At 37.8% G+C, this 13,971-nt stretch overlaps 1 protein-coding gene across 1 annotated transcript in view; it reads right to left on the bottom strand.

Annotated features, from left to right (window-relative positions):
- The window catches only part of ABCA4 (ATP binding cassette subfamily A member 4), a 62,672-nt gene that overhangs the window by 29,422 nt on the left and 19,279 nt on the right, over positions 1 to 13,971 (bottom strand). The window contains exons 11-17 of the mRNA XM_062497801.1: positions 13,468 to 13,665; positions 10,104 to 10,309; positions 9,122 to 9,298; positions 6,642 to 6,864; positions 4,662 to 4,883; positions 3,112 to 3,316; positions 755 to 853 (exon numbers count right to left, since the gene is read on the bottom strand). Coding sequence (XP_062353785.1) covers positions 755 to 853; positions 3,112 to 3,316; positions 4,662 to 4,883; positions 6,642 to 6,864; positions 9,122 to 9,298; positions 10,104 to 10,309; positions 13,468 to 13,665 — 1,330 coding nt within the window. The remainder of the gene's footprint in view (positions 1 to 754; positions 854 to 3,111; positions 3,317 to 4,661; positions 4,884 to 6,641; positions 6,865 to 9,121; positions 9,299 to 10,103; positions 10,310 to 13,467; positions 13,666 to 13,971) is intronic.

Here is a 13,971-nt window from a genome sequence, read left to right as displayed (position 1 = left end):
AGAAAATTACCTGGTAAACAAATACCAACATGAACAAATTCACTGCATCACCTAAACTGGCAAAGTGGGGGGATACAAGACAGTACCGAGAGAAGAAAATTGTTAAAGTACTTTTAAATACTTTTTTCCTTATATTGAATCTGAATTCCTGTTTTCCAACTTATATCCATTGCCTCTCATCCTTTCACTAGACACATCTGAGAAGTTTAGCTCTCTTGAGCTTCCTCTCTTCAGGCTGAGCAGACCCAGCTCTCCCAGCATCTCATATTTTACATGCTCCAGCTCCTAATCAACTTGCTGCCTCTTTACTGAGCTTATTCAAGGTGGCACAAGGGTGGCATATATTATGATGTTGCTTAGAAACAGAAATTAAGCAGACTTAAATTAATGTCAAACTAGATAGAAAAGAGTTAGGCGTAGAAAAGTAGGGTACCTCAGTGTAAGGTTAACATTTCATGGATGTTGTGCTGAGCAGTAAGAGCTCCTTGAATTTCTCCAAATGTGCTGGTTACAGACTGGGGATTTGATGCTGCTTTTAAGCCAGGCTTTAAATGCTCTCAGATGGAACAGTGACTCTTCTCTAATGATTCTAATGACAGCACAACACTCCAAGTTCAAAGGCACCTACCAAGACTCCCAGTGCATGGCAGTCTCTCACATTTGCAGCAGCCCAGATAATTGAAATATTATGCAGTCACCTTTAAGCAGATCAGTGAAGTTATTTCTAAAAAACAAAAGTTCCCAAAGAACTCACCATCAGCAGTTGTTGTTTTCTCAGCTTCTGGGCTTCTGGAGCCAAGCCAATAGGACTCCAGCACAGGGAAATACCAAGGCTGTGGTAACCCATAGGCCCCTAAAACAAAAATAAGTAGGTAAGGTGCACTTCATAACCCCATTCCACAGTAGACACTAATTCGTCAAAGCAAAGTCTAATTATAAACACTTGCAGTCCTAGTGTTGCATATCAGGTCAAACCATGTACCAAATACCTGACAAAACAGATTTTGTTCACAATGTTTTTGTTTTTCTTTTCTTTCAGACAGCAATAAAATATTCAGAAAATGTGATGTGACTTGCCTTGCTTTGTCTTAAGTAGACAGTGTTTTAATTAATTGCAGAATGAAGCTAGTCCCTGAATCCTTACCAACCAAGCAGCAGCTCAATGTTTAAGATGGGATCCTAGCCTTACTCAGGGACTTTATTTTAATGTCAACTTAACACTTGAGAGTTGAAATGACTGAAAAGCTTTTTAAATTTACACTTACTACCCTGGGGTTGAATTTAAAACTGGTAATGAGAAAAGACACTCTGTTATTTCAGCACACAGCCTTTCAGGGGAAGTGACAACAGTGTAATCTTCTTAAACAAAAATGGGCTTATTTTAGTTACAGGTGAATTCAGTTTGGGTCAAAGACAGCATAATAACATTACCAGTTCTTGGCAGGTCAGATCAGAGTTACTGGAAGGCAACACTGCTTTCCTGGATCATATTGATTTATAGAATGCAGGAATTTGAGCTTCTATGTTTAAAACTGGCATCTTTGTGAATGCAGATGTTATTTGCCTTGTGCTACGTATTCAAAATAGGCAAGGGAGATCTGTGATACTCAGTGAAAGATGGTAAATTTTATTAATTGAAAACCACTGCTTGTGAGAATGTCTGCTTACTTTTGAATTAGCAGAAACTACCTGTGTTTCAGTCAACCACTGTTCATGCACAGAAATGCTCTGTCTGCATTCACAAATAGTTTGCCTTATTATGGACTGGATTATTCCCCTCTGAAACTGGTGGCTAAAACAACAATTTCTCATTCAGGATGAAAGCAAAACCCAAGTGAAATTTGTTATGGAGCAGAATGCTCCAATAGCCAAAGGACCATTATACCAATGGGTGGTTGGTTTCAGAGCAGACTTTAGCAGGACTAGAACCATAGGGTTCAAAGAATTACCCAGGGAACTCCTGTAGTAACCTCAAATAGTACAGCATTGATTTGGGAGAGCTGCATGTATGTGACAGAGAAATGCCATGAGAAAATCTACAGCAACAGAGCAGCAGAAAGACAAGACAAGACAGAGCAAATATTGGGAGGAAGTGAAACTACTAACTAGAAGCCCTGAAAGATTCTGCTTTTGTGTAAAGTGCTGACAGAAAAAAACCAAAACATTTGTATCTATGAATGAAGTAATTTCTATTGTTTAATTCCAGTTGTGTTCATGCAAATAGTCCATTGTTCACTCTTCTTTAAACAGAGTTGTGAAAAAGAAAAAGAAAAAGAAAAAGAAAAAGAAAAAGAAAAAGAAAAAGAAAAAGAAAAAGAAAAAGAAAAAGAAAAAGAAAAAGAGCCACCTGCCAAGAACACCTTCTAGAACTGCAGTTCACATGCAGGACCAATAAATTAATGAAAAGAAAGCTTACTTGCTTGTACAGTATAAGAGTTGGCAGTTATTATATTGTAGCAATATTCAATATGAAGCAAGATAACCATTTAAATTAGAAGGACAAAGCATTTTTCACACAGGATGTTCCAGAATTTTGTAATTGATAACAAAGAAAATTCTTTTGTGATCTCGTAATAGAATCATTATTTCCATTTAGAAATAAAATAAATCCACACAGGAACTTTCACAACTACCAATGACACAGCACGTGTCTTAGGAAACAGTACCATCCTTTAAGAAACAGTTTGCATAATGTGGTCAGAGTATATATGTGAATTAGAACTGTCAAATCTATATTTTTAAAAATTTAAAGAAATCTCACTAGAAATGGTTGAAACTTTTCAAAAGAAAAGTATATACACAAATTGGATTTTAACAGATGATGTTTTTGTAGATTTATTTTCCATTTAAATTATAAAACAGGACTAGAAATCACATCCTCCTTTTTACTCCTTCTTCCTTTTTCATTCTTTTCAGGAATAAAACAGGAGAGAGAAAAAAGAAAAACCAAAAAGTGGAAGTCCTTAATAAACCAGCAGTGCTAAACTGGGTAAGATGCATAGTCTACAAGGTCAAACACCCTGTTTCTGCCAGTGAAATACACAAAGACTGATCAGACTAACACAGTTTACAGCAAGGACCACTACTTTGTATGGATACAAACTGACGTACCTGGAAAAACGTTATCAAGATACCAAGAAAGTATTCCATAGAGAAAAGCATCAAAAAGCATCATGTTAATGGAAAAAAGAAAACTATATTCATCTCCTTCCAAGGGACTGGTTCTGATGTTACCCCACTGTAGGCCAAGACCTTGTTCTTCATAGCGTGACAAGTATTCCGTACCAAACCCAAAGGCTACTTGAGAAAGCAAACTCTGGAAAAAAGGAAAAATTACATTCAGCCCTGACAGGGGGACACCTTTAAAAAAAACCCCAAACAAATAAGCAAACAAAAAATCAGCACAACAACAACAAAACAGAAAACCCAAAACAAAACCCCCTCTGACTTTTAGGGACTGGACTTTAAAACTTTCATTACAAATTATATGGGAAAGGTTGTTTCACTTTTATCTTGGCCTGTAATGTTTAATTCTCTGCAATTCTAAGCAGTATTTAGCTATTATGGACTAAATTCAACCTTGCCTGTACTCTCTTTAACTACTAGGCAACCTTCACAGGTTGGTTTTTTCCTTCAATAATTGTTCAGAAAATTCTATGGGTGCATCTAGAAGCTTGCAGTGTACACCTTTGACTATCTAGGTGAAACAAAATATTTCCTAAGCATATAAAGCAGGGCTACTCATACTACTACTATATGAGTAGCATGACAGAAAGCACACCAGATGATCAGGATATGGAAAACCACAATGGCTTCCAACACAACAAACTAATATAGTTTACACTTAGTGTATAACTTTAATGCATTTAGTTACAGCTTTGGAGGTGATTAGTTTTCTTTTTCCTTATATTTCCTAGTGCAAGAAGAGAAGACAGTTCCTTCACCTATGCTGTTAGAATGCTTGGTAAAAATGGGGAGACTGGACTTAAACACCTGCTCCCCTTCCTGACTCATTGGGAAACATAAAATCAGTCCAAAAATGTTTGTAAGATCATGGTTCCATCTCAAAAAACAGCAAGAAGTTTCCAGCTCCCCTGACCTGTTAAGTGTCTTACCGAAAATGGAAGGAAACCAACAAGGAAGTACTGCATGGAGAATGTCTACAACTTGTTAGATGAAAGGTATTTCTCAGAGCTTTGGCACTGGGGTTCAGTTGCTAACTCTTTGGTTGAGGTGAGGAAGGAATGTGAACCTGAGGTCTTCTCATCCTTAGACATAGGGTGTTAACTAGGTTATAGCACACGAGAAAGATAACTGTCCCCATTTTGTGGAATGCCTTCATATTTATTAAACATCCCAGAAGTCAGATTTGCTTTGACTTATAAGGAAATAGTCAAAACATTTTTAACATTTTAGTATGCTGATTTCCTGGAATTCAAAACATAAAATAAATGGCATTGAATTTTCTAAAAGCCATGATGATATCTCTTGCACTAGGCCTGCTAAAGGCTTCCACACTTGCATTCCTTAATTATTTAAGAGAGATTTAGAGGTCTCCCTCTGTGAGTCAAAAAAAGAGGAAGAGATGTGCAATACTTTGTGATACATGTATGCAATGTGAGAAGGAGAGCAGAGATACCATAGAACCAGTGAAAGCTTACTGCTAGGATCTTCAGATTAACAGTCAGATGGTCTTGCCAGACAAAGCAGACAATGTGGGGCAAGTACAAGGTGAAGTAGATGACTCCACTGCAGGCAGCTGCCAGATTTGCTTTGGAGAAGAAGGTGCTGAACAAGAAACACTGCATTATGGTGGCTGTGGTGAATGTCAGTAGGAATAGAAAGAAGAGAAGTGGATTGCTATAATGTAGCACTTGTCCATGCTGTAAGCAAAAGGAAAACAGAAAAATTTACAAGTATTGCTGCTTTCTGCCAGCAGGAAAGGTCAGAATTGCTGGCAACATGTAACAGGTAAAGAGTAATAAGCCAGTCTTTCTTGCCTAATACAACTTTTAACTCTCCAAGGTATTCGTTTCAACAACAGGTCATTACAATAACAAATCCTTCATCTAACATTATCCCTGCTCTTGGATTATGACTTCAGGTTAGTGCAACAGAATGAACAAAAATCATAAATGGTGGAAAACAGACATTCTGTCCCTGTCTTAATACGTACATGATTCCAAGCAAGAGCTGCCTCCTTGAAAACTCATGCATTTTAAATAAAGCTATTTGAAATATTAAAATAAACTTTGATTTATCTTTTCACATCATCCCCTCAATCCACTTGCTTCATGTGCAGAAAAGACAATGTAACGAAGTTGCAAAACTTAAAAAAAATCCCCATAATAAAACCACAGGAAAATTATAAAACTTCTGTACCTGGATGTTATTCAAACAGAAGCATATCACATCTGAGGAATCCAAGTGCAGTTTCTCAGAGATCCTTGTATATTAAGTGACCCACTGGGTGAACTTAAATTGACCTTTCTTCATTAGAGCTTTTGTGGACTAAATGCTTCCTCTCAAGAAGAGCAGGGACTGCTGCTCAATTGCCTATGTAGTCCTTAATACCAATGTTGAGACCTATTTATTAGGTCAATTTATATAATGCTCAAATAGGTCTTTAAGGCTATAAATCGGTCTCATCATTGTTGCAATATCCCACTGGACCTTAGAGACTGATTTCTTTATCAACAGGGATGCAGCATCTCATAAGAATGTATTTACAAAGGTGCCTCACACTGGCATAGTGAAATACGGGAAAGAAAGTGAATTACAGGTACAAGCACATTCCTCTCTGATTTTAACTACCTCCTGATTTTTAATTAAACCAGTGTAGCAAATGAAGTGAGCTTTCTCTATCCACCCAAGCTGCAATGGAAACACCAGGAACTACAACTCATCAGGACATGCTGGTAAGACAGAGCAGCTTGAACTCTAACTATGTATTTATACCAATACCAGTTCCCCACATCAGAAAAGATGCAAGGGCATTCTTCCTTATCAAAATGCTACACATTTATATGATAAAATATAGCAGAAAACTCTCAATATAGAGCTTAGTTCTCAGGTAGTGGGAACAATAGGTAGTCCTCAGAGACACCATCCAAACTGTCCAGAAAAGTTATAAAAATTGCAGGAATTCTGAATCACTGGAGCAAAAGGTGGACTTTTTTTAGGTTTTCCTGAAAATTCTGTTCTTGCAGTCTCTTTTTCCATTGAAATAGCTGAACAGTTTCTAAGCAGACAAGCACCGGTATTAAAAATTAAAACACATAAAGTGAATTACAAGATTAAAATTCTGAAAATTATTATCTCTTTGATTTAAAGCAACAACTATTATTTATTGGGAGATCTGCATCTGACTACAGGAAATACAGTATACAGAGTAACCAGCCTGATGTATTTTCTACGAGGGATCTCACAATAAATCTTTACTAGTGAATTTATTGTTCTGTCTCTGCCAAGTGCTGAGGCTGTTATGATTTCTGCTTAGAAGAATGTGCCTGCTACGTGCTGTGGTCAGAACAGGCCTCCACCATTCACATCTCCCTACCAATGGCTACTATTCTTTCACAACAGCAAACTGGTATCAGAAGTACAAACACAAGAGTGAGTTTGAGAGTAGCAATCCTTACCATAATCAGAGCTGTGAGGAGGAATGTGCTCACAGCCATCATGGAAAAGCTGTCTAGGAACCAAGTGCACCAAATCACTCCGTTTGTTATGCCCCTGTTCTTCATAGCCTCTTTCAGCCGCATTTCCTTCTCCAGCACTATGCTCTTCACAGTCATGGAGACTGAATATATCCAAGCCAGCACCATGAAGATGGGAAAGGCGCGGTTTAAGGTGATCATGAAGCTACCAAAGCAAGAAGGAATAAATTAAATTCAGGTGAAACAGAGAAATATTCGATGAAAAGCAAAAATGAAAAGGAAAAGGAGTGGGGAAGAGTGCATTAATTAAATATGGAACTGTAAATTCTCAGTTCAAACATCAATAGCATTTCACTAATAAAACTTACAAGTATCCTAAATATTAATAAAGTAATGGTTTCTGCATTCCCATGAGTCATATGAATGCTATTTCTATTTTACAAAGAGGTTCTAAGGCTACAAAATATTCGGTACCTCATGAAAATACAACTCTCTTCACACTGAATTTCCATAATGTTTTTACTATAATCTACAAAAAATATTTTAAGACATATGTTAACATTAACAATATGGGAGTGTCACTGTTTTTCTGCCCCCAAGATTCACTGAGAAGAGAAATAAACAAATTAGTCATTAAAAGCATCATATTCTGCCAGCAAGGCTGCTGAAATTCATATAAACCATGAGTCAAGGTATTGCATCTAGCTGAGATAGAGTTAATTTTCCCCATAGCAGCCCTCACAGTGCTGGGCTTTGCATGGATATCTAGAAAGGTGTTGATAGCACACCAGTGTTTTGCCTACTGCTGGGCAGTGCTGGCACAGCGTCAGAGCTGCCTCTCCAACATTCCCACTTAACCACTACACAGGGGCTCCCTGTTTCCCAGGAAATAGCTGGACATTGCTGGATTAGAAATAGTGAATAAATCTTTTTTTGTTTGTTTTTGTTTGTTTTGTTTTGTTTTTGTTTTAGCTTTAGTAAAGAGCCTTATCTTGACCTACAAGTTGTTTTCCATCTTAATTTCTTTTCCTTTCTTGCTGAGGAAGAGGGTGATAGGAGGCTTGGTGGGCACATAGCATCCACTCAAGGTCAACTCACAACAGCCCTTAGCACCCAATGCAGGCTGAGCCAGAGGCAGTTTTCCATTAAGCACTCTATAGTTAACAGGAGTTGTTAAGCAAGGTCCTGTGCAGGACACAGCTTGTCAGCTGCACTGTTTATCTCTTTACTTTGCTGAGTCTGGGAGCACATTAACATAAAAAATGTCTCCCTGGCATTGATGGCCTTCTGTGCTGGGGGAACTTACCTTGTGAAGAAGACGAGGGAATACATCTCCCTTTCCCTAGTTAGGATTGATGTGGATGGTTTTATTATTCAGGCTCCCAGGGTACTTGTTCATCCTTATGTGAGCTATTTAAAACTACTAATTAATATGGCTATCTATTATGGGGTCTGTGGAATCAGGCATTGATTATTTAAAGGACAAAAGCTCATAGTTGCTAAAAGCAAGGAGCAAAGTCTTCAGCTTCCCTAAGTCAGAGCCCTACAGATCTTCATTTTTGCCATATGCTATCAAAGCCACGCCAGTGTCAAAACAAAGAGAAAATCTTCACTTTTCCACCAAGAATAAAGCAATCTAATCTGGAGAAACAAAGCCATGCTTTTGTGATGTGGCCTGGGCACAGTGAGTTTGCCTGTTGGTGGACACATGTAAGCAGCTCAAGACCATGCACAGCACAACCTACAGGTTACCATGAGGGTGCACTTGCCTCACTTAAGCAGGCTCTCTGCAGAGGCCATCACTGAGTTTGGTTATCAGCCCTGAACTGTATGTGGCTGTTGCAGACTTCAGAGAACTTTTGCACAGATGAGCTTTCTGCCTCTGCAGTATTCTCAGTGAGGAAGAAATAGACAGCAGGCTTGCCAGGGTGATGTTTTGTCAGACCAACACATGATGACTGATGGGAATGACAGGTCAATCTATGTGTCTGCAATTTGCTTTTATCAGAAGTAGCAGCATTTTGCTTGCACAGAGCACACTGACAGAATTATGAAAAAATTTGTCTAATGCCTTTGTTTTTTTTGAGTGAAAAGTATACCAGGACATCTGGAGTATCCCAGACTGCAGCATTGGAGCAGGCACACTGTGAACAGGGAAGAAAATTGGACAAAAACTGCAGCTTTTTAGGGGCTAGTGTATTGAGTTCATTTTAGGCCTGCACTGGATGCAACAAAGGCCATATTGAGATCAGGGATAGAATCATGGCAAAGGTGGCTTGTAGAGTCGGGGTTATGACAGGATAAGGAAAAAAACCAAATTAATTCAGTTGTGTCTCAGTTATTACTCTTTTATTTATATCTTAGGACATTCATAACTTAGGCTTAATTCTGGTGACTGAGAATCTTAAACCATCCAGTAATTGAAGTATTCAATAGAATTAAGACAAACTGTTTTTACTCACACATCATCCACAAAACATGGATATGGCATTTGCTGCAGATAAATTCCCAATGACACTTCAGTGCTGGTCTGTGTCTTTATAATCCCATGCTCAATCATGTCCTGGAGATATGCAAAGCCTCCCCAGATATAACGTAAATCATCCACAGGATCAGCTCTTGGACCAGGATCCCAGTACCTCAAAAGAAAATTCACACAGAAACCATCTGGGTAAGCACTGGCTTTAGGGAAGGGTTGTGGGGCAAGTAAATAAAGAAATTAATGAATAAATTAAATAATATTAGCAACTGAAATTCTAGGGGCACTGCCTGGAGTTGTCTTCTCTAGACTTTGCTCTATCAGGCCATATTGCTTAAGAAAGTGGAAGGCGCTTTTGTTTCCTTTCATTTTCTCTGCTCTGACTTGGAATAACAATTTTGGCCAAAAATGTACATAAATTAGTCACGTAGCAAAGTAATTGTTCCGGAATAGAAATAACTGTATTTGGAATATGGTATCCTTGGAGAGTAAACCGGAACAACTGGATTGCAATTACCAGATAACATTATATTTTTTTGTAGACAATCCTGAAAAATTATATTCCTTTAAGTAAGTCTATTTGGTGGGGACTTAAAGAGGAACAGCAGAGAAGTTCTACTGTCCAGGTGGAGGAGAGCTGAGTCACAATCCATGTAGGACTTCCTTGTCTGTCTTCCCCAGTGGTGGGGCTATCAAAAAACTGAAGCAGGTTTCTGAACAGTTTCTGAGCAGAATTCCTTTGCCTTGTATTCCTGCACCTACCCACTGCTTGGCTTGTCACAAGAGTGATGCCATTCATGTTAGTACTGGTAACTGAGATGGATTCTGTGCTGCACTACAGAGTTAACTATTAACAAATAAAGTTGGATTTCACGTATGTATCCAACAGAGGTTCTAACACCCTTATGCCTCTCATATTTATGTTATGGCAGGCAAGAACTGACAAGTAACTGTCAGGTAAGTACCTGTCTTTGATTTTGTTTGTTTTCTCCACTGCATCTATGTCCATTCGGATCTTGTATGTCACATGTGGTGGGAGATTGCTGGTTGTAGGTTCTAAGTCTGGAAAAACCACAGCAGCCCATAATTTGTTTTCCTCCAGCAGATAAAGGGCTTGAGGAGTCAGTCGAGTTTCATCAAGATAACCTTCAAATTTATCCAAGGTCAAACACTACAAATAATTACAAAAAGAAAAATTGCATGGGAATAAAATAGTAAGAGGTATATATTAATATCAGTGGCAAATGGAATATCAGTGGATGAAAATGGAAAAGGAAAGGAGGTTCAACTGAAACTGTTATTTTCAGCTTTATGATGAAAATATTAAAAGTTGACTCCTCCCTTCTTCAGCCTAGGAAATGCTTGAGTGAATACTAGAGAGCTAAAGGATGACTGATCTGTAAGAAATGAACATTGGCTGTGAACTTCAGATGAAAAGCACTTTGCCAAGTGAAGCACTGGAAAAAGTCAGAGCATAAATTTAAATTTTAATGTCTCTTAGGTATTTTGACATTTATTCCTACATAACACCTGACAAGTCACTGATTTATCTAACTGGTGATATTGTGTCCTTGCTGAATTCTGACACATGATTTACCTGCTGACTTAAGTTAACATGTCATTTCTATTGGCCATCTCAGTAAAAGAAAGTGTTTTTTCTTAGTCTCTGTCATTATTACAAACTGTATTCTTATCAATGCATATACAAGACAAAAATTAATCAAAACCTAAGTTCTTTATGTTCCTTCATTTAAGACCTACTTAGCAGGCACTGTAAAACAGAGATTGTGAATGTTATAACTCTAGCATTAGTTGTCTGTAAAATAACAGATTTATGTTTGTATATTTAGCTTCTGCCTTTCAGAATTGGCAAAATATTAACAGAGAGTATAAGTATTTAACCCCTGATGGACTGGAAAGATAATTATTGAATTCCTTTGCTTCATAAAATTCCAACAGGCTAGCTTGTTTGACCTTATCTTCTCGATCCTTTCTTGCAAGACAATAACTAAAAATTAGTCCACATCAAAGGGTTCATACTGGTAACTTGCTTTTTAATCTTAAATACTCCTTTACTTAACCTTTCCCTGTGAGAAATCATGCTATTTTTCCTTTAAAATTTGTACTACCACAGCTTAACGGGATCTATATGAAAATACATTTTTAACTCACAACAGAACAGTACTTAAATTGATAACACTGTTTTTTGGCTTTATTCTTCCTGGTGTTTGTAGATGTTAATTTTCCCTTTTGCTTTAGAAAACTAAAATATGTAGAATTTAATATGAGAAAGCGAAATAAGGCAGAAAATTTTGCATGCCAGAAGAGAAATAAAATCAGACTGATGGCTCATGTTGCATTAATTTTTTTGGGATACATTTATCCCACATGGTTTTAACTGAGTTTAGGAAATCAGTTTAAAACTTGCAAAAACGACAGTGTGTGCATAACAAACCCCTCCTGTGGAACTGTGTCTTTGCAGGGTCTGCAGAATTATTTGTTGCTTCTTTATAAGGAGGAATTATTTTCAAGATACATATTTCAGCTGCAGAAGAACTCAGACAGTTCTCCAGGGGAATCTGTGGATGATACTGGCAAAGTACTGACAGCAACTAAACTTGTCTAGATTTTTACTGCAGAACAGACTGCCTGGAGTGGGCTGAGGAGCAGCACAGGCTCTTATCCAGGGGTCCAGTACAGGAAGCTGCAAATGTTCAAAACAGAAAACACAAATGCTTATAGATCTTCTCCATGAGCAGAGTGAAACCAAAGCTTGTATAAGAACATAGGCCAAGACAGGAGTGTTGCAATAATTCACACAGTTTGAAAGTGAAAAGACATTTTATATAGTAATCTATGAGCCAAAACCTAGAATTTATTTCTCTTAACACAAATTGCATTCAAAACAAAGGCTGTATGCTATACCTAGGCTTTTCTTTTCCCCCAGTGAATTTGAACTCAGTTTGTGTCTTCATAAACCCCACTATATCAAAACTGATTTATCATCTGCTTGGGGAAATTTATTTCAAATCTCTTCCCAGTAATTATTTAACAATTTTAAATGGTCCAATGAAAATGGGAAACCCAAAACCAAAATAATGACAGGTTTGGAAGATAAAACCAGAGAATAATAAACATAAAGATGTGACTGCATAGCTCTCACTAACAGTTCAGCTGTTCTGCCTGGCCCAAGGCAATCAAAGGGAAGAACAGTAAATTCTTGGGGTGGAGAGGAGGAGTAGCCACTGCATAATTTGTGGGATTCTCAGCTGCATCAGTTTGCATCAGAGACTTGGAGTCACCAAAGATAGGTGTTGGCAACACACCTGTCCTTGTTGCATACTATGGTGACAAGGAGCAGGCTATTCCCCAAAGAGAGCCATTTGCTGCCATTGTGTTTGGCACAGTGGGAAAACATTCTCAAGTGCTTACAACTCCGTGTAAACAGCAGACTTTAAAGAATAAGCTCATTACAAAGGACACAAAGCTCATTAGGACACAAAGATCTATCACCAGGTGCAGTAACTGCTGATATTATTGATGTTCCAGCACTGACCTGCTGCACGAAGTCTATTTCACTCAGTTTGACAAGAAATAATTCTGCTAACATGATACAAAAAGATCATTAAATGAATCAGCAGAGCTTTGTGCAAAGCCTTTATTTTTCCTTCTGGTACTAGCTGCAGGAAGGCAGATAAACTTTCAGTTTGTGCCTTCTAGCAGGGGACAAACGGTCTTTTAGACTAAACTGGATTGAAATTAGGAGTTTGGCTTAGTGTTGTTGTCTATAACAAGTACCAATTTTCCCTCAAAAATCCTCAGAAGGCGGCACTGAAAACATGCTAGAGAAGAGAGGTACACATCACAGGAAAGAGACAGACATCATCAAAGTGACCACAGAGAAAGCAGAAACTCCCTCACTGGATTCAATGGAAATTTGATCAGGTGCTTAAAAACCTGCAAGGGGACTTACCAAAGAACTGTTAGTTTCTCTGCTGCTGACCTTGCTGAAATTAGTGGCGTGTTGGTTATTAATACTTACAAAAAAACATTCCTTTGAGGTTTTGTCTGTCTCTCAGCATTGAAATGTGTTCAGACATTCAACCAATATTTTTGACTAAAGCATTTGAAGATTATCAAATTGAACTTTTTTAAAATAATAAGTATTTATGTACTTGTGGAACTTTATTACTCTAAACACATGCTTTTAATAATGAGATTTAACTTGAAACAAACAAAGATTTTATGATACCACAGACCCCAGTACTGCCCAACTGGCTTTACGATATCCTCTATAGCTATTGCCTGAAGGGGCAGGGCTAAATTTACCTCCAAATACTGACTGAGCAATCGCAGAACTTGGTCTACAGCACTGAAGATGTTCCTCCAGTCAAAGTCCACCATTCCCTTCTCCCGGCTCCTTGAAGATCCATTGTGGAGAAAGTTGATTATATGCTCTGCGGTGAAGCCTTCTGCACTCATCTGGCTGTTCAGGAACTCCCTCACTGTAGGGTGCTTCAGAGAGTCCTGAAGAAACATATCATGACAGCTTTGCCACAATGATTGTCTTTCCATGCCCTGTTTAGCTAGAAAGGTTTCCATTTCCATAACTCTTTCAACACATGAACAAGGACAAAAGAGTATCAGTTTTACAAATGGGTAATTGCATAACTGGATGTGTGATCTGAAGAATGAATAAAATTTTTCCTTGACTATTTAGTGCATTCTTTCCTTATAAGGAAGAAGATAAATGTTATAAATGTCTAATGCAATACAGAAAAAGGGGGAAAACAAATGTTTTTTATAGTATGAACTGCTTTATAAACTTTAACC

The sequence above is a fragment of the Cinclus cinclus genome, chromosome 8, assembly GCF_963662255.1.
Source record: "Cinclus cinclus chromosome 8, bCinCin1.1, whole genome shotgun sequence".
Lineage (NCBI taxonomy): Eukaryota > Metazoa > Chordata > Aves > Passeriformes > Cinclidae > Cinclus > Cinclus cinclus.
This window is presented reverse-complemented; position numbering and strand designations above follow the sequence as displayed.